General features: G+C 43.3%; 1 protein-coding gene across 1 annotated transcript; it reads left to right on the forward strand.

The window, feature by feature from the left end:
- Positions 1-1,579: 1,579 nt before the first annotated feature.
- LOC147612439 (vesicle-associated membrane protein 711-like) lies at positions 1,580-13,811 on the forward strand. Its single transcript, XM_086783044.1, has 4 exons — positions 1,580-2,100; positions 11,186-11,376; positions 12,862-13,025; positions 13,291-13,811. The coding sequence occupies exons 1-4, from the start codon at positions 1,884-1,886 to the stop codon at positions 13,376-13,378; spliced, it is 660 nt and encodes a 219-aa protein (XP_086639170.1). The 5' UTR covers positions 1,580-1,883; the 3' UTR covers positions 13,379-13,811.
- Positions 13,812-20,497: the final 6,686 nt, after the last annotated feature.

Genomic DNA, 20,497 nt, shown 5'->3' on the forward strand with positions numbered 1-20,497 from the left:
GGGGGGAGATTGCACCCAATCTTATGTTCTTTGATTTTTATGCTCTTGATTTATGCTATGATGTTATGGTTTATTTCTTTTATTATTTAATTTGTGCAATAATCTAATCTCCATGTACCATGGTCCTGTAACAATTATTGCCCCACATGTGCATCATGAAAACTACCTTCAAGAGGAAGGGGCTCCATTCCATAGTGTTGCAAATGATGGTTATTTTGCAAATTGCTTGGTTTGGACTATGACATTAGCTAGGCAGTGGTTGAGAGAGAGAGAGAGAGAGAGAGAGAGAGAGAGAGAGAGAGAGAGAGAGAGAGAGAGAGAGAGAGAGAGAGAGAGAGAGAGAGAGAAGACTCTTTCGAAGCTTCATTTCTCGTTGATTTATTCTGCATAACCTCACGTGTTTATGGATCGAACAAGATTCAAGCGAACCAAGGACGAACACTCATCGTTTTACGACATGGACTACCATGGTATCAGAGAGAGAGAGAGAGAGAGAGAGAGAGAGAGAGAGAGAGAGAGAGAGAGAGAGAGAGAGAGAGAGAGAGAGAGAGAGAGAGAGAGAGAGAGAGAGAGAGAGAGAGAGAGAGATATGTACTCTGCTATTTACATTATCATAAAAAAAGAGAGAGAGAGAGAGAGAGAGAGAGAGAGAGAGAGAGAGAGAGAGAGAGAGAGAGAGAGGTTGGAGAGAAGATAGGTTTTGAGAAGACGCTCGCCATTTTTGGGAATTACTTATTCGCTAAAAAAACTCATGGTATGAATGAAAGGCAAAGGACCAATGTAAGAGTTGTGTTTGGTGCATGATGACGCAGATGTGAGCGAGAACACTAAGATGCACATGCCCTCTTACATTGATGCAGCAATGTCAGGAGGTACTCAAAGCTGCATATTGCCAGGGGTTTCCTTGATTGGCTTGTCTTGATACTAACTATTTATGGATGTTAATAGAGGGTTAAGTGCTTAGACTCAAATTGGGTTCTCTTAATACCAACTATTATGTCGATTAATAGAGGGTTAAGTGCTTAGACTCAAACTGGGTTCTCTTAATACCAACTATTATGTTGATTAATAGAAGGTTTAAGTGTTGAAGTCTTGCTTACAACGCATTGTGCTTTTTTACAGGGTTCTTTTTTGAATTGGATAAAACGTGAATGAGAGCACAAATGGTTAGTGTAAACACAAGCTTAATAACAATAACCACAATTGGGTGCTTTAATACGACAAATATGCAATTTGGGAGCCGTAAATGAGCTGCTAGTTTGCAAATTGTAATATGCAATTACAACAATTTGAAAGTCTTAATAAGCAAGCAATTTGTGATAGGAAGGGTAATGACTCGTCTTATCTTTAATCGCGACAACATTGTTGGGATGTTTTCATCTCTTAATTTTTCTCAATTTTGCACGTCATATGTCAATCTTTATTTAAAAAAGTGGAGAGTTTTTCAAAGCAATTTGTAGAGACAATACTGGGATGGCCTTTCTATGTGTGAACGCCCATTCTTGGGCGGCCTTCCCAGTTTGTTGGCTTCGTTCAAAGAGGGGGAAAAAAAGACAAGCCACACCGACGTGGGCCGCTTTATTGCAGAAGAAAGGCCAGCTCAAACGCGTCAACAATAGGGGGACGAGCTCTCTCGCTCTCTCTGGGGGTTTCAGGTTTCCAAGCGGCTCGCAGTTTAGGGTTTCTGCTTTCTCAAGCCATGCTTCGTCACGCGTTTCTGCTTCTGCAAGCAATTAGGGTTGCGTCTTCTTAGAGTTTCCGCGGGATCTGCAGAATTCGTTGATCGTGTTGTGAGGAGTTTTCTCCACATCATTGAAGGCCACGGTTTCGTTTCAATGATTGCTTTATCGATTTAGCTCCAGATTTTTGGCCTTGTTACGCCGATGGCTATCCGCTACTCGATGGTTGCGCGTGGCTCTGTGGTCCTGGCAGAGTACAGCTCCACCCCATCCAATGCTAACACAGTGGCCAGACAGATCCTGGAGAAAATACCCAGTGTTTCAGACAGTCATGTGTCTTTCTCCCAAGACCGCTTCATCTTCCATGTCACCAAGGCAGACGGACTCACTTTCCTGTGTATGGCAAACGACACCTTCGGGCGTAAGTTACAACCTGTTTCAATACACTGTGTTTATAAATTTGAAGTGTCACACCGTTGGCATGGCTTGGATCAAAGTGCGCGTTCTTTTCAATCGTGTAAAGACCTTATCATTGGCCTGATGTGCATCCAAGACAATATTTTGGCGACAGTCCTTGTTTGGGTTGGTTATCTTATTTGGCAGGTCCACAATGCTTTTGCAAGCCAAGGACAGGAGTAACAAGAGTTTTCGAATGCACAAGTTGTGCTTGGAGTACCTGCAATCCTGTCGTATGTGTAGATGGAAAGTTTAGCAATGCGAGGAATGTAGATACTTGTGACATGCAATAGGTGTGAGAAAGACCATAATGAGCCCTATGCAATAAAGTTCAAGGTCATTGAGTGATTGTGAGATTAGGTTTTGTGTAGAGGTAGAGAAGCATGCATGTGTCATGGAAGAACTAGTGGTTGTACATCCTTGGCATGGGCATAGGTTGACGTCCCATGGGTCAAGGGAGTATCACACATTAGCAAAGCAGGTGACTTTGGAGAAAGCTAGACAATCATTCCATGTATGTATGGATTAAATTTGCACCAAAGTCCTTTATAAGCATGAGGAGGGCTCATAATTCAGTGTTGAGCAAGCCTTGTGTGGGTTTGGATCTAGAGTATAGACTAGCCCAAAGGTGAGTCTAGGGATGTGGAGCTTTGAAGGCTGGTACCACGTGGCATATGGTGGTGGTTTGATTGGGAGGTGGTCTCATGATCTGAAGGTCTCATGCTAAAGTGGTGCATGTGTCTCTCTCCCAAGCTTGGGGGTGGTTCTGTGTAATGAGCATATAGTTGGGAGATGAGTCCGTCTACTGCATTCCCTTGTGTGCTTTGCGTACGTGCACGCGTGTGCTTTGGATGCACGACGATTGCAAGAAGGCATTGTGAGGATATCATAGTTGGTGTTAGAGCCTGGGATGACGTACGTCGATAGTAAATGGAGTTACTTTTGTTTTGTTAGGCAAATACAGGTAGATGTTAGTCTTGGTTAATGGGCATTAGCCATGAAGGGCTTGCTCCTCTCTTTGCCCCTCTTGTATGCATGTGGGCATCTCACCTTGAGTGCCACCCTGTTTGGGTTTGGGTTACCATGTTGGTCGTTGTGGCTTGGGCCTTCTATGTTGTTGTGAAGATTCTTATGGCCGGATTGTAGCCAAATATGGTAGTGATGCGTGTGACACGCTTAGGATCAGTTGGGGCACTTTTTTCATCTTTAGGAGGTTTTTTTTGTGTCCATGTGAACATTTTGTTATCCACTTGTTGGGTGTCCTTATCTTTTGTACTTGGCACTATCACAATCAACATCGAGTTGTGTGCCTGTAACTCGCGGCCGGGGGGTGCCCGGGGGACTAGGGCCTTTGGCACACTTGTTGATACCATCAATGCATATTAAAACATTTAAACATGGCCACAGCCTTAACGCATATCCATCATCACTTTGCATAAAACATAAAAGCTGGACAAAATATCCACAAATGCTGAAAATGGAGCTTGCACATGTGACACCGCATAGAGGCTGTCAGAATATGCAGCGGAGATGATGACCAAATCTTGGAACACAAGAGCAAAAGCAAAAACGCAGGCAGAAAAAACAGCACAAGAGAGAGAGAGATGTAGGCGTGTAACTCTGCTCTGATATACACAAGAAGATCCCGAGGAATGATACAAATAAGGCATGGGGGTTGAGGACCTATATATTCCTCCCTGAAAGGGCAGTCGGCCAGCACTAAAAGTGTCCACGACTGAAGAAAGAGGTCCACGACTGCATAAATGCAGTCGGCCAGCTATCTGATGCCCACGACTGGTAAAAGGCAGTCGGCCAGCAGCCCTGAAGCCCACGACTGATGAAGATCCAGTCGGCCAGCACTGGGGTGCTCCCGGCATCATCTGGCAGCCCTCCCAAGCCTTAGAAAAATGGGAAAAATAGGGGAAAAATGCAGAGAGTGGGGAAAAATGGGAAAACACCTCATAAGGGCGGGCACACCCACAACAAAGGCCCTGGTGTATAAAACTAGACAGGAGATGACTTCTAACACCCCCTCTCAGCTCCTGGTTGTGTAACCAACCACTGGGAGCTGGGGTGCCGCCTGAGCAAGTCCTGAGAGAGCGACTCCGTGAAGAGGTCCACCGTACTGTCCTCCGTCGAACAGAACTCCAGCAAGATGTCATCAGCAACGATCTGTTCACGAACAAAGTGCCTCTGGATGACCATGGGTTCCTCCAGTGGAAGCCCAAACCTGCAATGTAACCTCCTCCTGCTCCGTAAAACTGCTCCTGGGGCATAAGTAGATCTCCTCGTGAACGGATCTCCTCCGCAAACCGAGTCACTCCAACCGTGGAGTCGGACTCCATCCAACAATCCCCCTCCTGTGTACAAGAGTCCATGATCCTTCGCATGCCAGGAAACGTGATCCTGCCTCACAAAGAGACATCTGCAACCAAGAGCTCAACTGTCTCTTCAGGAAGCTCCCGTTCAATCCGGTGTCCATCAACCAGATCAATGAACCATACAGCTTTTGAGTCACAGAGACATCACACTGCACACAAGGATCAACACCTGTTACGGTGCACAAGCAAGTCCTGGAAACCTGACGAAACCTGTCAACCACCCCCTCTGAATCCGGAACCACAACGCCTGGAGAAACCACCTCCTTCTGCAAGTAATCACCTGTCACCTGCATGGCTTTCCGAAAGGTCCCCGTGGAAAGAACATCCTCAACTACTGGAAGTTCTATGTCCCGAACACTACGAGACATCAGAGCATAAGTGACCTGTTCAGCTTCCTCTGACTCACGAACACAAGAACTACCAACCTCAGTACTGGAAAGTTCCTGCCAACTGCTGCCATCTACTGGCAAGCTATCCACCATCTGGTTTCGGAAAGCTCGCACCTGCAGCGTATCCACACCTGAGTAGTTATTACCACACTGCCACTCATCACAATCTTGAGGACCTGGGAGAGAGAGTGCTGAAAGCCTGGAGACTCCATTCTCCACTCCACCTTCCCAAACCACTTGGCCTGTTGCTTTGTCTTGGAGAGCAACAAAATGCTCATCAAACTCCACCCGTACGCCAGTCTTGCAAACCTGATGCATTGACAATAGATGAAAACCAAGTGCCGGAACATACAATACCTGGGAGGAATGCTTCCCCCCTCTGCCATCGGGAACTATCTCCATCCTGCCCTCACTGTGAACTGGGATAGTGGACGTATCACCAGTAAGAATATGACCAGAAAGCCTGTAGAGATCCTGTAAACCGGAACAGGAAGGAGTCATGTGCCTGGAAGCACCACTATCGAGAATCCACTCCCGAGTATCCGTTGCAGAGAATCCTCCAATCTCCTCCCTGCCTGAAGAAAATAAAGCATCGGTGTCCATCACCTCCAGGTGCACAAAAGCCGAAGTCTTCATGATTGCTGAGGAATCTTCACCCTTCTCGGTCTTCCGCTTGGGACACTGCCTCCAGTAGTGGCCTTTCTCGCCACAATCATTACAGGTCCTCTCTGCCTTTAGCTTCTCGCGGTCAGCGTCGGACATCTTCTCATAAGACTTCTCCGATGAAGCCTTCCCTTTGCCCGAGTTACGGCCTTTCGACCGTTGGCCAGTAAAGGCCTCCGAACCTCCACCCTGAGGAGGGTTCGTGAATCGTTCCTCCTGGTCCAGGACCGTGGGCACAAGCTTCTCCCACGTGATGGTGCTGAGCCTGCCACTGGTAATCAAAGAGGAGTAAAATGCTGAGTACGAAGAGGGCAAATGTGACAGCAACGTTATGGCCATGTCCTCTGACGATATCTCCTTCCCAGCCTGGAGAACTTCGTGCTGAAGAGCCTGCAGCTTGTTAATATGCTCCCGCATCGTCGACGACTTTGCAGGGCTCATAACCTGCATCTGTACTTCCAAGGAAATCCTCTTCATGGGCGATACCCTGTTGTAAAGTGAGGCCAAATGCTGCCATATACCTCTGGCCAGCGTCATGTGCTTTACATGATTAATTACTTGCGGTGTGCAGTTGAGGAAAATAAACGAACGGATCCTGGCGTTGACGCGATCCCACATCTGCGTCTGGGCCTCCCAGTCCTTTCGGGTTGACGGTAACTCCCCTTCCTCTACTTCCGGCCGTGGAACACCAACAACGACGAAATCGTAGAGGTCGTAAGACTCCAAAACGGATTCCATCATCACCTTCCATATGCCGTAGTTGCTCCCGTCTAACTGACGGTCCACCGGGAACGTGGGGAGTGTCGGGATCTTCACATGTCTCTCGGCCATCTCAAACAGATCTGCCATAGCGGGGATGTCCTCTGAAAAGGGTGGGTGGGTGGGAACAAAGAAGAACTGATACCTGCAAGTGGCTGTCCAGCAAATCAGCCCGCCTTCCTCTTGCTTCTCCTCTTCCCGATCAACCCAAAACAGTCCACCAATCAGCCACAAAACAGCCCCTTCTTGCTCACACAAATCCCAAGACCTATCTAGAGCCTAGGACTCTGATACCATGTCAGAATATGCAGCGGAGATGATGACCAAATCTGGGAACACAAGAGCAAAAGCAAAAACGTAGGCAGAAAAAACAGCACAAGAGAGAGAGAGAGATGTAGGCGTGTAACTCTGCTCTGATAGACACAAGAAGATCCCGAGGAATGATACAAATAAGGCATGGGGGCTGAGGACCTATATATACCTCCCTGAAAGGGCAGTCGGCCAGCACTAAAAGTGTCCACGACTGAAGAAAGAGGTCCACGACTGCATAAATGCAGTCGGCCAGCTATCTGATGCCCACGACTGGTAAAAGGCAGTCGGCCAGCAGCCCTGAAGCCCACGACTGATGAAGATCCAGTCGGCCAGCACTGGGGTGCTCCCGGCATCATCTGGCAGCCCTCCCAAGCCTCAGAAAAATGGGAAAAAATAGGGGAAAAATGTGGAGAGTGGGGAAAAATGGGAAGACACCTCATAAAGGCGGGCACACCCACAACAAAGGCCCTGGTGTATAAAACTAGACAGGAGATGACTTCTAACAGAGGCCGGAATGGGCCGACATATATATATATTCTATTGTCTTAAAAAAAAAATAAACATCTTGAAACCTTGGAGAGGGGGGGGGGGTTCTTTTAAAACTTAAAAAATAAAATAAAATTTTAAACTTCAAAAAATCTGAAAGCTAAAAAGAACGAAAGCTTTCCTTAGTTTTTTTTTTCTTTCTCCCCCTGGATTCGCTCGTCGGCGCTGCTATTGGCGTCACCATCGGCCTGCGCGAGTCGTCTTGCCGGCGTCACCCTGCCTGCCGCCGTCGGCTGTTGCCGGTAGCTGCGTTGCACGCCAGCTTGCGCCTGCCATCGGCTGCCGGAACCCGGCGCTTGCTCGCCAGCCTGGTGCGTTACCTGCGCTGGCTGACTACAAGGCCTGGCTGGGCGCCTGCGTAGGCCTGGGCCTGCCTGGCGTGAGCGTTGGCCGGCCTGGCCTGGGCCGCCTGTGCTAGGCTGTGTAGGCCTGGCTGGGGCGCCTGCGCAGGCCTGGGCTGGCCTGGGCGCTAGCCTGGCCACAAGGCCACGTGGCCTGGGCACCCGGCATGCCTGGCCTAGGTGCCTTCAGCCCGCCAATAACCACCGCCTGTAATACTCGCCAGCCAAACAAATGAACAGCACGTCTCTCGCACTCTCTCTCTCTCGTTCGCCAAAAAACAACGAAAAGCATCATGCTTTTTTTCTTTTTTTTCTGTTTTCTCTCACTGGGTTATGCGACTGCACATCTTTCCTCTTCTTTGCAAAAGCAATCAACTCTATTACACTACCATCTCCCATCAACATGGGGTTCTTTGATGAAGAAAAAACACATACCATATCTGAAAACTGCAGTATGCACAGAAAAAACAGCAAGCTTTTTTAACACATACCGTTCTTCGACCTTTTCTTCTCTACCTACCGACTTGCTCGTTCACGAGGTATGCTCTGATACCACTGTCAAATCCCCACGGATCCCCTCGTGATCGATCTTGGTTCGAAACTCGAATCCTGCAAACAAACGAACAAACAAACAAGCAAGGGGGTGCAGGCCTGACTCACCTCCCAACCATGACAGCCGTGGGCAAGCCCACAGTCTTGGCTGTCCCCACCGAGCCACGAGCTGAGCTAACTAGGTTGACGTACCGACCAATCTCCTCCTCGCGACGTCCCATACCGCCACGAAGCTACCCTTGCGGGCCTCGAGATTGCTGCCGGCCTCGGTTACATAAAGCAGGTCTGCACTAGATCCAGGCTCCAAGACTATAGAGCTCTCACAAACTCGCGAGACTCTCTATAACCAATAACTAACCTTGGCCACCCTTTTATAGGCTCTTGGCCGGTCATCGGGCGTCCACACTTGGCCGCCCACCCGTCCATACTTGGGTGCCTGCCCGTTAGTATATCCCTAACTCAGCTCGTCAATCAGCCTGCCTAGTTCCAAGCTTTTCCAAGCCTCGAAACTAGTCTTGCATGCGTATAGCACACGGTAGATACCCACTGTGCACATGACATGGGGATTGGTGTTTCATTGGGTCTGGTACTTCATGTACTTTCTTGGAGCACGTCTATTTTAGTATAGTCTCATGAACGAGGATTGTCCATACCAATGCTGCATTGCATAGCATTTTTATGTGCTTGCTTGCAATTGAAATTGTATCCTGTTTTCATGCTTGCTTGACCAATGTGTAGTTCTGGATAAGGGGACGCCCGCTTGCAAACTGTGCGTGTGAAACTGTTTACTGACATGGTTATGTGGAATGTGACAAGTGGTAAGTATTGGTCATAAACCTAGCCTTAGGATTTAGCACTAATTTATAAGTGAGTGTGTATACACTTCATTAAGTTTTGGGCGACCAGAACTCACTTATAAATTAAGACCAGCCCGGTGTTCACACACACTGATGTCTCGAGGTGGACATAACAACCCAATGTCCACCACCTAGACCTTATCCCCTTTGTACAAAGGGAGTAACCAGCCATGTGTCCACTCTAACTTGTTCCACAAAGCACTTGCCTGCCACCTACACTGGACGACTCACCACCTCACTCCTCCTCTCTAGAGATAGGCTTCATGAGGGTGGTTGGGTTGCATTTTCTGCAATTTCTCCCTCCCAACTCCATTTCCAAGCTTGCTAAGGTGTTTCTCAAGCTTCCAAGAGTGTTTCCGAATGCGATATTGCTTTTGCTCAGGTGCGAACAGCCATTGCAAGGTCACAAGACAAGCATAAAATGGTTGCCGACAAGCATAGAAAGCAATTGGATGTTAAAGAGAATGATTGGGTATTGCTGACATTTGAGAAAGCAAGACTTGCAAAGAGGCCTGGCAAAGAGGGTGCATATCCTAAGCTTGCAACCAGGTACTATGGGTCTTTTCGAGTGATCGAAAAGATCAATGAAGTGGCTTTCAGATTGGCATTACCTAGTCATTGGCACATACACAATGCTTTTCATGTGAGTCTCCTTCGCAAGTATGTAGGGCCAGAGCCTAGTGAAACGGTCATTGAGGATCCACCAGAAGTGGATGAGCTTGACGAGATCTTGCAGCCAGAGCAGATTGTGTATCACAAGGAACGCAAGCTTGCTGCAGGCAAAGTTGTCAGGCGCTACCTTGTGCAGTTTAAGAACTATCTTCCCATTGATGCTAAATGGGTAGATGAAGAGTTCTTCAGAGATTGCTTGCATGTGCTTCAGACATATTTGGATACTTTTCAGTTGCAGAGTTCTTCAGAGATTGCTTGCATGTGCTTCAGACATATTTGGATACTTTTCGCTTAGAAGCCGGGGGGGATGTCACCATTTGGCCACCCAATTGGTCCACCCATGCTTTCTCATCATGTATGTACATTGGATTGGTGTCCATGGCAGTTATATGTAATATGCGGAAGCTTCGGAGAAGGATCGGTACTTCAAAACTCAGAAATCAGCACTCTTTTCGCGACGGAATTAACGCACAAACTGAAAGGAGATGTGCAGAAAATAGAGAGAGAAGGGGGAGATGGAGAGGACACAGTATTGGGTCCCAATTACCCTCTGTAGGGCCCCCACCACGGATGGTGTATTTGCTCCACACTTGGGCGCCCGCCCGTCCATACTTGGGTGCCCGTCCGTTAGTCTATCCCTAACTCAGCTCGCCAATCAGCCTGTCTAGCTCCAAGCTTTCCCAAACCTCGAAGCTAGTCTTGCGTGCGTGTAGCACACGATAGATACACACTGTTCACATGACATACTCCCCTTTCTCTAAAAGCTCACTCCTGAGCTCACTAAAAAGCCGGGGTAATCTCTCTGAAGAGTAGTCAATGTCTCCGATGTAGCGTCCTCCTCAACACGATCCTTCCACTTGATCTTGTATTCCGTGATAAGCGTATTACGCAATCTTCTTTCACGAAATCTAAGAATCTTTTCAGGTTCGTGCGGAACAAATGTCATGTCCTCGACATCTATAATTTCTTGAAGAGTAACTAACTGATCTGTTCCACCCAGTACTTCCTTAAGTCTACTGACATGAAATACAGGATGAACTTTCACATGAGAAGGCAAATCCAATTCATATGCAACTGAATTAATCCTTCGTGTAATACGAAATGGTCCACAGTATCTAGGGGATAATTTCGGAGATCGACCTATCCGTAAAGTCTCGGAATCTTTCGGAACTCGCAAATACACCATCGTTCCTTCTCTGGGTGAACGATGTCTATTAGAATAAAATCTGTCTCGGTCTTGAGCACTTCTAATAGATTCCTTCGCAACTTGTAACATTTCCTGCACATCTTGCAAAAAATTACGTGCTTTTCATCATGTTGAAGTCTTGAGAATCCTACTGTAATAGGTGATCTAGGTTGAAAACCATACATAAGCATGAAAGGTCTAAAACCTGTACTCGTATGCTTAGTACTGTTATATGCAAATTCTAACATAGGAAGATAATCCTCCCATGAACTCGACTCCTACTGTGTGCAAACTTGTTGTAATAAGTGGTGGCATAATTCACTCCTACGAATGGTTCCTTGACAGCCTTATCAAGGGCTCTGGTTGTAAATACAATTGTTTGCATTGGGCAGGTCGTATACCTTTTGCATTTTTGGAGGATATCCATTCTAGATTCATGAAAGCCTATGGACGAACATCACATACAGCTCTTGCTTATGCAATGAACGATGAATTCTCAAGGGTGCTTCATCAGCAGATGGAGTATTACTCAAGTGATCCGAATGCTGATAAGATTAACCGCATGAAAGGCGAGATCAGTCAGGTAATTGTGTTTTCTGATGCCTTTTCTCTTCTCTTTAGTATTGATGCATTTTGTTTGAACTCTCTCTCTCTCTCTCTCTCTCTCTCTCTCTCTCTCAATAAGAAAATTGCACCAACTTTATCCACTTAGGCTGGTTACCCAAGATATGGCTCATTGGTCAGTCTATGCTACTCTATTTCTCTAAAATCCTGTGTTTTGACTATGGACTTTAGATAGGGTCCCTGTTGTTAGCACTTGTGCTCTGTCTCCTAGACTTTAGTAGACTATTCACAAAGGTTTTGTGGTGCATGTGGCAGTGAGGTTGGTATTTTGTCTTATGCATGACCACCATTCAGTCACCTACAGAAGCATGACTCATTAATCACCTAAATTAAGTGGAACAGAGATGTGGTACACTAGACATATTGACGTTTTAGGCATTAACAAGACCTTAAACACCATGTTGGGGTTTCATGGCATTCAGCATTTCAGCTTTTAACGTGATATGCACACTATTCTGCAGCCAGTTTGGGATTGTGAGCACCCAGCATCTGCCAGGAGCCGTGTACTGTGCATTGTAGTTTCAGCCTGCATATTTCTTGCAGCAAGTAGGGGTCGTTGGTGCTAAAAGCTGCATTCTTCTGTTGGGTTGTCCGTTAAATGCTGAGTCATTTGTGCAAATAGTCATAGTCTTATAACAGCAGCAGCAGCAAATGCATGCTACATGACTGTGTGGTTGTTGAGATACCCAAGGAATTACTTTTCAGACTCTGAACTGTTGTGAGTATACTTTTTGCTAGGAAGTTCTATGGGCAAGCAAGCCTATGATTGTCCTTCTCTTGTAAAAGTTAGGTCTTAGAAGTATTTGCTTTGAAAACGTCTAAAAAACGGGAAATAATTGTAGGTAGTCAAGGCATCCGAGGAGACTTAATACTATGGGGGATGGAAAATGTCCATGGTGGTGAAGGTCAACCAAAAGGGCAGCCCAAAAAGGGGACAAGGATAAAAAGAGCCCACACCGGACCCTGTGATCCTCTGGCCCCACACACTCGTGGAGTCATCAGAGAGGGTCCTGAGAGCTAGATTACTCTGTCCTCAGATGCAGATGTAGGCACCGTTTCTTCCTTGGACAGCTAGTTTTTTATATATATGTTGTCTTGACAGTTGGTATATTTATGGATATAAATAACATTGTTTCAGTTTCATAGACCCATAGGATCTTTTGTAGATGTTAATAAAATCTCCCTCCACATGTTCATAGCATCGGTAGCTTGTTTCTTTCAGAGGCTCAGTTTTTCCCATGCATCAGTATTTCACGCAGGTATTATATTACTCTTTTGTCTCAGAGCTTTTTTTCTTGCCCTCGTCCCCACCTTCTTCCCTCTAGGCAGCCCCCTTAGAACTTTATTTCTTTCCCTCTCCACTCGCCTTCCCTCTAGGCAGGCCCCTTATATAGAAGTTTCTGACTTGTTTTTTTATTTTTGTTTGTTTGTTTGTTTGTATCAGGTTCGAAATGTGATGATAGAGAACATAGACAAGGTGTTGGAGCGAGGTGATAGATTGGAGTTGCTTGTGGATAAAACAGCTAACATTCAAAATAAGGCATTCCGCTTCCGGAAGCAAACACGCCAGTTTCGCAGTGCTATGTGGTGGAGGAACGTCAAACTTGTGTTAGTTTTCCCTTTTTGATGCACTCTTTCTTCATGGACAAGTTTTACCATGCATCCACCCTTATAAAAAAATTGATAGTGCTTTACAGATACAAACCCCATCTGTGAAAAGAGGAGAGATCACCTGGCAGGCCCATCATGGGCGGGAGATCTCCCCCATTCAAGCCCTCCCCATGCGATGGGTGTCTTACAAAGACCCTGATTATGTAGGTTGGAAACAAGCATGATTTGAATAAACTTAACAAATTTTTGTGTTGTTTTGCAGGTGTGCATTAATCATCCTACTTTTGGTAATAGTTTATGTTGTGTTGGCCATTGTTTGTCATGGAGTCACGCTGCCGTCATGCCGTTGATTGCCACCCTGCAACTCTTTCAAAATTGGTTGGGAGTCTTCAAATTTGTGTCGAGACATTGTATTGCTTTCATTTCATCAAGCTCTTTGACCTGGATGATTGGCTGGACATGCTACCGATCGATATCTATTTTATTTCTGGAGCCGAGGAGTGACGAGTGATATATAACCAGTCAAGCACAACCAACATTTTGGTCTCTTGAGGTGCATGCTGTTTATTTGTTTCCAATCGTTTCACATTTTATTCTTGCGTTAGCTTTGTTGCTAGTGTTCCGGTAGGATGGACCATTGCCTCACATGGAGGAGGCTTTACGTGGTATTGTGTTGAAGTCAACGGTTTAACGTTGTCATGACTTGATCAAAGTTGGTAACTTCATTGTGTTGTAATAGTGGACATCTTCCATTTTTGAGCATGAAGTACCATGTTTCCATGCAACTTGAGCTGACGTAGTCTATGTGGTTCTACCCCCCCCACAACGCAAACAACTGCCTGGATGTGTGCACTGCATACGCATGCACCATGGAAATCAACAATCAGACATAGAAACACAAAAATAATCAAACTTTTAGCGAATAATTAGTCTTTGATGTGACAATATTAATGATTGTTCATGACGTACCTTTATTTGGTCTACACATTTGAAGTGTGTTTGCTAACCAAGATCAGTAACAACCTGTTTACTAACCTTAATAATAATTTCACATATAGGTATTGGCTAGTATAATTTCTCCTTGCAAGGAGTGAGTCTTTGCCTCCAAGTTTTCATTGGCACACCTAAAATAGGGTTCTAAATGATTTTTAGGTTATTCTTTTACTCATATTCAGGAATATGGTTCAATTTTGTGCCTGATGTTGCTTGAACTTCAAATCAAGATTGCTTGCCTTGTCAAAATTTTGTATATGATTCCTAGTTAGCCATTATTTTTTCAAAGATTGACAATAGAATCTTTCAACTAGTACCGTGAGGACAAAATTCTCCGCTTTACCTAATGTGGATATAGTGGATGACTTTTGGGTGCATTATTGTTAAAGTTAGCCATTATGTTGTCATAGTTTGACAAAATTATGTATATGATTCCTAGTTAAGGCAAGGATTGATAATAAAATCTTTCAAATAGTTTTCCAAGGACAAAAATTATGGGCGCATTATTGTTTGCCAATTATTGATTGTTACACGTGTCTTTGTATAAACGATCATCATTGTCATTCAAATTTTTCCTCTTCGTACAAGTTTTACTCAATTGTTCTTTGAATTGAAGTACATTAATCCTTGTAGAGTACATACTATATGAAAAAGTACTATACTACTAAAACATACAAGGTTCATAGTGTGAACTTGATTATTTGAATTGTTGCTATAACTATGTCATAACGTTAGTAACCAAAGTGGTTGTAATTCTTGTAAACCACAAAATAAAGTAGACAAGTACACGAGATGGATTGTTTTTTTCACACTAGTTGACAAGCAAATACAAAGAGATGAATGGTTGAAATTTTTTCTTTTTGCTTTTTAACAACCACAATAGAAAGATAAGAGTACATACTATATGGGCAAGTACTTTACTACTAAAACATATAAGGTCTATTGTGGGAATTTGATTATATGAGATGGTGTTATAACTATGTCACAACTCTAGTAATCAAGTGATTACTATACAACATGTAAATCATTGACATCATATCAATCATAATCTCATCAATCATGTTAGTGGTATAAGTGAGGAGGTGTCACCTTGATGTGTTATCTATACTAATACTAGTTGAGCTTGATATTTCAACAATCAAAGAATAGAAAGACACATGAAGGGAGCTTCGAAGGTTAATTCAATAAAAACACTTATATCTACACTAGCTGAGCTTGATATCTCAACAATGAAGGAATGAAAAGACATGAAGGGAACTCCTAAGGTCAATTTCACGCAAGGTTAGACAGGGAAAGAAAGCTTGAGGGAAGGATTAAACATATTACACTTGGGAGAAAAAAGAAGAGAAGATTTTGACTCATCATGGATCCAAGCTAAGAGGTGATACTTCAAACTACAAAGATTTTTGAGTAGTGAAGAGAGTCACGAAAGCATAATTGAGGAGAGCTCTGAGGAATTTGATATCTGAGAGAAAAAGATAATAAGAAAAGTACAAAGATTGAAGGTATGTTTCAAGGAAAATAAACAAAGGAGAAGGAGGACATGAAATCATAAGAAAAATAAAAAGAAAGAGAAAAAATATAAAAGATAATATGAGAAAATGCATAGAGGAAAACAACGTAGTAGAATTGTGCAAGTTAAAGCTCTTAATTATTATTGGATAAGTAACCATTATTGGACATGTAATCAAGATGGCTTACTCATTGTTGTAATCCACTATTTTCCAAGGAAACCGTCAACTCTATAGCTCCTTGTAAGAATAGATTCTACAAGAGTACTTGATCAAACATATTTGGAGAATTTTTTTAAATCGATTTTTTCTTAATCATGTAAAATAAAAAATCATCATTGTTGCTTTTCTTAAGTATGCAAACTTAGTAATCCACCATTTTTCAAGAGAACATTGAATTTCAAAGCATTTTATTTTAAGAAAGAAAACCACTATCATCTCATGTAACCATGCAAAATTAACAACACAAATATCATCATCTCTGTTTTAGCATCTCCATTAATCCTAAAGCTATACTTATTCCATTGTTGATGGGAGATGTGTGGAGGCCGATGTTAAAATTTTATCTGAACTAGTATCACTATCCAAAATACATGTACTATCTTGCACTGGGGCGAGAGGCCTAGGCTAGGCCTGAGGAATTATTTTGCATTAAGAAATTCTATATTCATCTATTGGTAGGGTAGAACCCTAGTTTTTTGGTGATCTGCATGAAACTGGAGCCCAAGAGGCTTAGATTTAATTACTTTAATCCAAGAATTAGCTTAGCAATTGTGAATAAGAGTAGAATCCACTCCAAAAACATGAACATTGAGCTCCATTAGGTTGAATAAGAGTGAAGTTATCAATTTTAGTTCATACATTTCATATTTTTCCATAGTTTATTGGAATTGATAGAGTAGAAGCATCTTAAATCATTTCAAAATGATAAAAAAACACTTAATTAGATGCATCATAATTCTTAATTAGGATTAAAAATACTAAACACATCCCATCAAGTCCAAGAAATCACAAAAAACACCAAAAACTAGGCCAAACTAGCTCTCGAGTAAGAGACACGAGCTTACAATCCTGTGCAAAAAGGCATGAACGTGAGCTACTATACGTCGTGAGTCTGGAGATGTGAGCTGTGAAAGCCACAAGTTGTGAGCTGTGAGATGTGAACCGTGAGCTTGGACATGTCAACCGTGAGCCTCAACACATGAACCTACAAATGTGAGCCTAGAGGAAGGTATATCTAATATAGTACACGGACCAATTATTATAGATCTGTACGGGCACACCTCTACCCATGTCCTTGGAAGATATTTTTATCATACAATCTATATTAGTAATAAATTCCAAGGAAAATTATTATCCTTTGCAATTATTAAGAAATCTTATTATCCAATAAAGCCTTATCATAGGCCTTGTTCCTATATTTTCGTATCCAGATAGGCCTATTTCATAATAGGGAAGTATGTGAGTTGAGTTCATACAAAAAAAGGCACAAGTCTATAGACATGAACCAAGACACATGAACTTGCATACATGAGCCCAGAAACATGGGCTGTGAGCTTAGACACATGAGTTGTGAAATGAACTTGTGGACGTGACCTGCAAACAACAAGTGTGTGAGCCTGGAGGAGATGTGAGTCTAGAGGTGTAAACCTAGACATGTGAGCCTAGAAACAAAAAAAAAACTTATCTGAAACCATTCAAAGACCCGATCCAGAAGCACCTAGGACCTATGCGAACCTAATTTGAATTAATTGTTGTAAACAACAATATAGCCAATTGTAGCACATCAAACTAGGCCTCCTCAAACTCACCTTTAGTCCCAGCAAAATGACCAGCAGTAGAGTGCTCCCAAATTAAGAAGGTTAGACTCCTTTGAATCCACCAAAGCGAGGAGCCTTGGGAAAAAATGAGTCAATGAAACATAGACATGAGTAGAGGAATATTGGAAGACTTGGAAATAGGAGCTGAAATGGTTCTCTGAACTCTGGATTCACCATAAACAACACATTAAATTTTATGAAAGCGAAATTCAACCGCCCTATTTTTGGGTGTAGCTCCAGCAAAAGGAGAAAGAGAAAGACCAAGAATCTCAAGATTCACTCCAATAGGAAATGGTCAAATCATGTATAGCACCACAATGTTTCAAACGTTTGGTGTTGATCCTGAGCTGGGTTTATCCCAAGTAAACCATGACCAATAAGTAGCCCAACAACCAAAGTGGCAAATAAGACATGTCTCTTTTATCGTACCACTAGGGACAAATGTTCCACAATACACATAATAACAAGCACACATAGCGTAAGGATGAGTCCTACTCTCCACACCACATTTGGACGATTTAGATGACGAGGATTACATGGAATGTAGGGAAGGGTAAGGAGACAATGTCAGGGACTACCTCATCACAAATGGATCCACAAGGGCATTCATAGAATGTGTTCTTAGCCACAGTGCATCCTTAAAGAAGCTAGGCCAGAAGAGGACAAGTGCTATTGGAAACCTTATAGCCCAACCCCATAGGGCAAGAGATCTTGTATTGTGAAATAGAGATTCTTGCACAATTATCTCCTTATGTTCTACCACCATGTGAATACGTAGAAGACATACTAAGGATGGCGTTTAAAATAGGAAGGGGTATTGCAACAAACATAACACCTAGAGGCTTAAAGTTGGGCAAAACCGACCCAATCCACATCTCAAGGATGATGACCAAATTTGATGGGAATTGGAGATTCCATTTAGTTTCTATAAAATTTTAATCAAATTTGTTAGGCCATGGGACTGATTGATGGTCCCACTAAAATATGTTCATTTGGACTTTGCCTTTGAAGGTAAAGTAGGCCAATGGTTTAGGTCACTAAACCCACTTAAAAAGGCTAGCCATGAGGTCTTGAGACACACTTTCTATGTAGGATTCTCAACCACTAGAGCCAGATGGAGCCCTATTGCACATATATATAGCGTCAAAGCATAAGGAGGGTGAAACAATGTTGGACTATATTGCTAGAACCAAGTATCTCCAGATGAGATGTAACACCCATGAAAGTCTAGATGATCTATCACTCATTGCTCCATTTATGATCTATCATAAGAGTAAGAGGCGGCATCATGACCATCTCTATGAGTCTAGGTGCTACATACATCTTTGATAATCTATCGCTCATTGCTCGACTTATGATTGATCTTAAGAGAAAGAGACTTCATGACCATCTCCACAAGTTTGGGTACTATATCTTTGATGAGTAATGTTGCAGGGCAATAGACTTGATAGATAATCTCCAAGGCAAGAATGTAGAAGTCATCCACCCGAACCAAGAGATAGGGGATGCATCATCTAAAGCCTTATTATCAGCCAAGGGTGCCGTTCCAACAACAACTAGAGTCCTAGTTAAGGACATGATGAGCACGAACGAGTTAGCAGTTGGCAAGGCTAACTTGAAGGGCAACCTGAAGGCCAACCCAACCAGCACCTCAATTAGGACACCTACATCTATTCCCATGGAGAGTTATGGTTTGGTGCATAATATATCATTGAAATCATACAAGCAAAGAGTTTCCAATGCTAAGGCCTAGAAAACAACAATATTGTGCTGCTTGCCCAGTGCCACGGGAACCATGACAACTCATTTTTGGTACCAAGGAAGCCTAGCTAGGTAAACTCTAGCACTACCACGATAATTTCTTCCCGTGCACCAAGGAAACCATTGGCCTTACCAGCCCCACTAGTCACTCCTTATAGTAGACACAAGCTCCAATGCCTACATATCAGAATCCTTTACCTCGTGAGCTATGTATAGATTACCTCAACAATTTTCATATCCATATCTGGTACTACCACCCCAGCCGATTTGTCCACCAAGCACCACACTAGTACAATAGTACTCAATGATGCTACTTTATGGAAACAAATACCCAATAGTATAACAGTGTTCGGTGACCTTGTTTGCAGAAAAAAAACCCAATAATACAACAATACTCAATGATGCTACTTTATGGAAACAAATACCCAATAGTATAACAGTGTTTGGTGACCTTGTTTGCAGAAAAAAAAACCCAACAATACAACAATACTCGGTGACCCTGCTTGTTATAGAAACAAAAAACCAAGAACAAGAGAGCTATGAGTCCATATGAGTAAAAATAGTATGATCCCTACTACACCTCTCTATTCGAGGACATGGTATAACAAAGCGAAAGAGACCTCAACAATATGGTATGTAGGCCACTGATGCAATGTTTCCAATGCAAAGTTCCACACTCTTTGGGTATCAGGGTTCACCCATATAATACACCTCTCTATTTGAGGCCATGGTGTAATAAAGAGCAAGATACCTCAACAATATGGTACGTAGACCACCAACACAATGTTTTCGATGCAACAATATGATACGTTGGCCACCGATGAAATGTTTCCGATGCAAAGGCCCACACCGTATATTTTGGAGTGCTCTCACAAAGACCCTGCACCAAACCTTACAAGTGCTCCTAGCACTCTGAATCCCATGCCCAACCCCAACATAATTCTTTAGGGGGACACATGCCTATAAGTGTAGATTTGACCATGCCTACAAGGATTGATCCAACAGAGTGACAATTTCTCCTGTTGTTGGTAGAAGCATTTGCCTCCACTTTGATGAGCCTTAACTTGTTATAACCATACAAGAAGGAATCGTTTCACATAATCCCCCTTAATGTAATAACAAGGCTCCAAGCCAAGATGAGGGTGGAATCCAAAGGAACAACCAATAAATATTAAGCATGTTCTTTGACTTCAAAGCAACTAGCTAAAGAGCTAGAGGTGCAACCCCCAAAAGCTATAGTAGATCCTAAAAAGGCTAATGAACCATAACCAAAGGTCCATAAGAAAAAAACCTCAAAGAGTATACGTAAACACAAAGCATGATCAATTGGAAATGATGTCGTGACCATTGAAAGTGGTTCAGATGAGAGGCCTCCCTTGGGGAG

This window comes from Cibotium barometz, chromosome 45 (genome assembly GCF_041138505.1).
Source record: "Cibotium barometz isolate CiBa-2024 chromosome 45, ASM4113850v1, whole genome shotgun sequence".
NCBI classification, from domain to species: domain Eukaryota; kingdom Viridiplantae; phylum Streptophyta; class Polypodiopsida; order Cyatheales; family Cibotiaceae; genus Cibotium; species Cibotium barometz.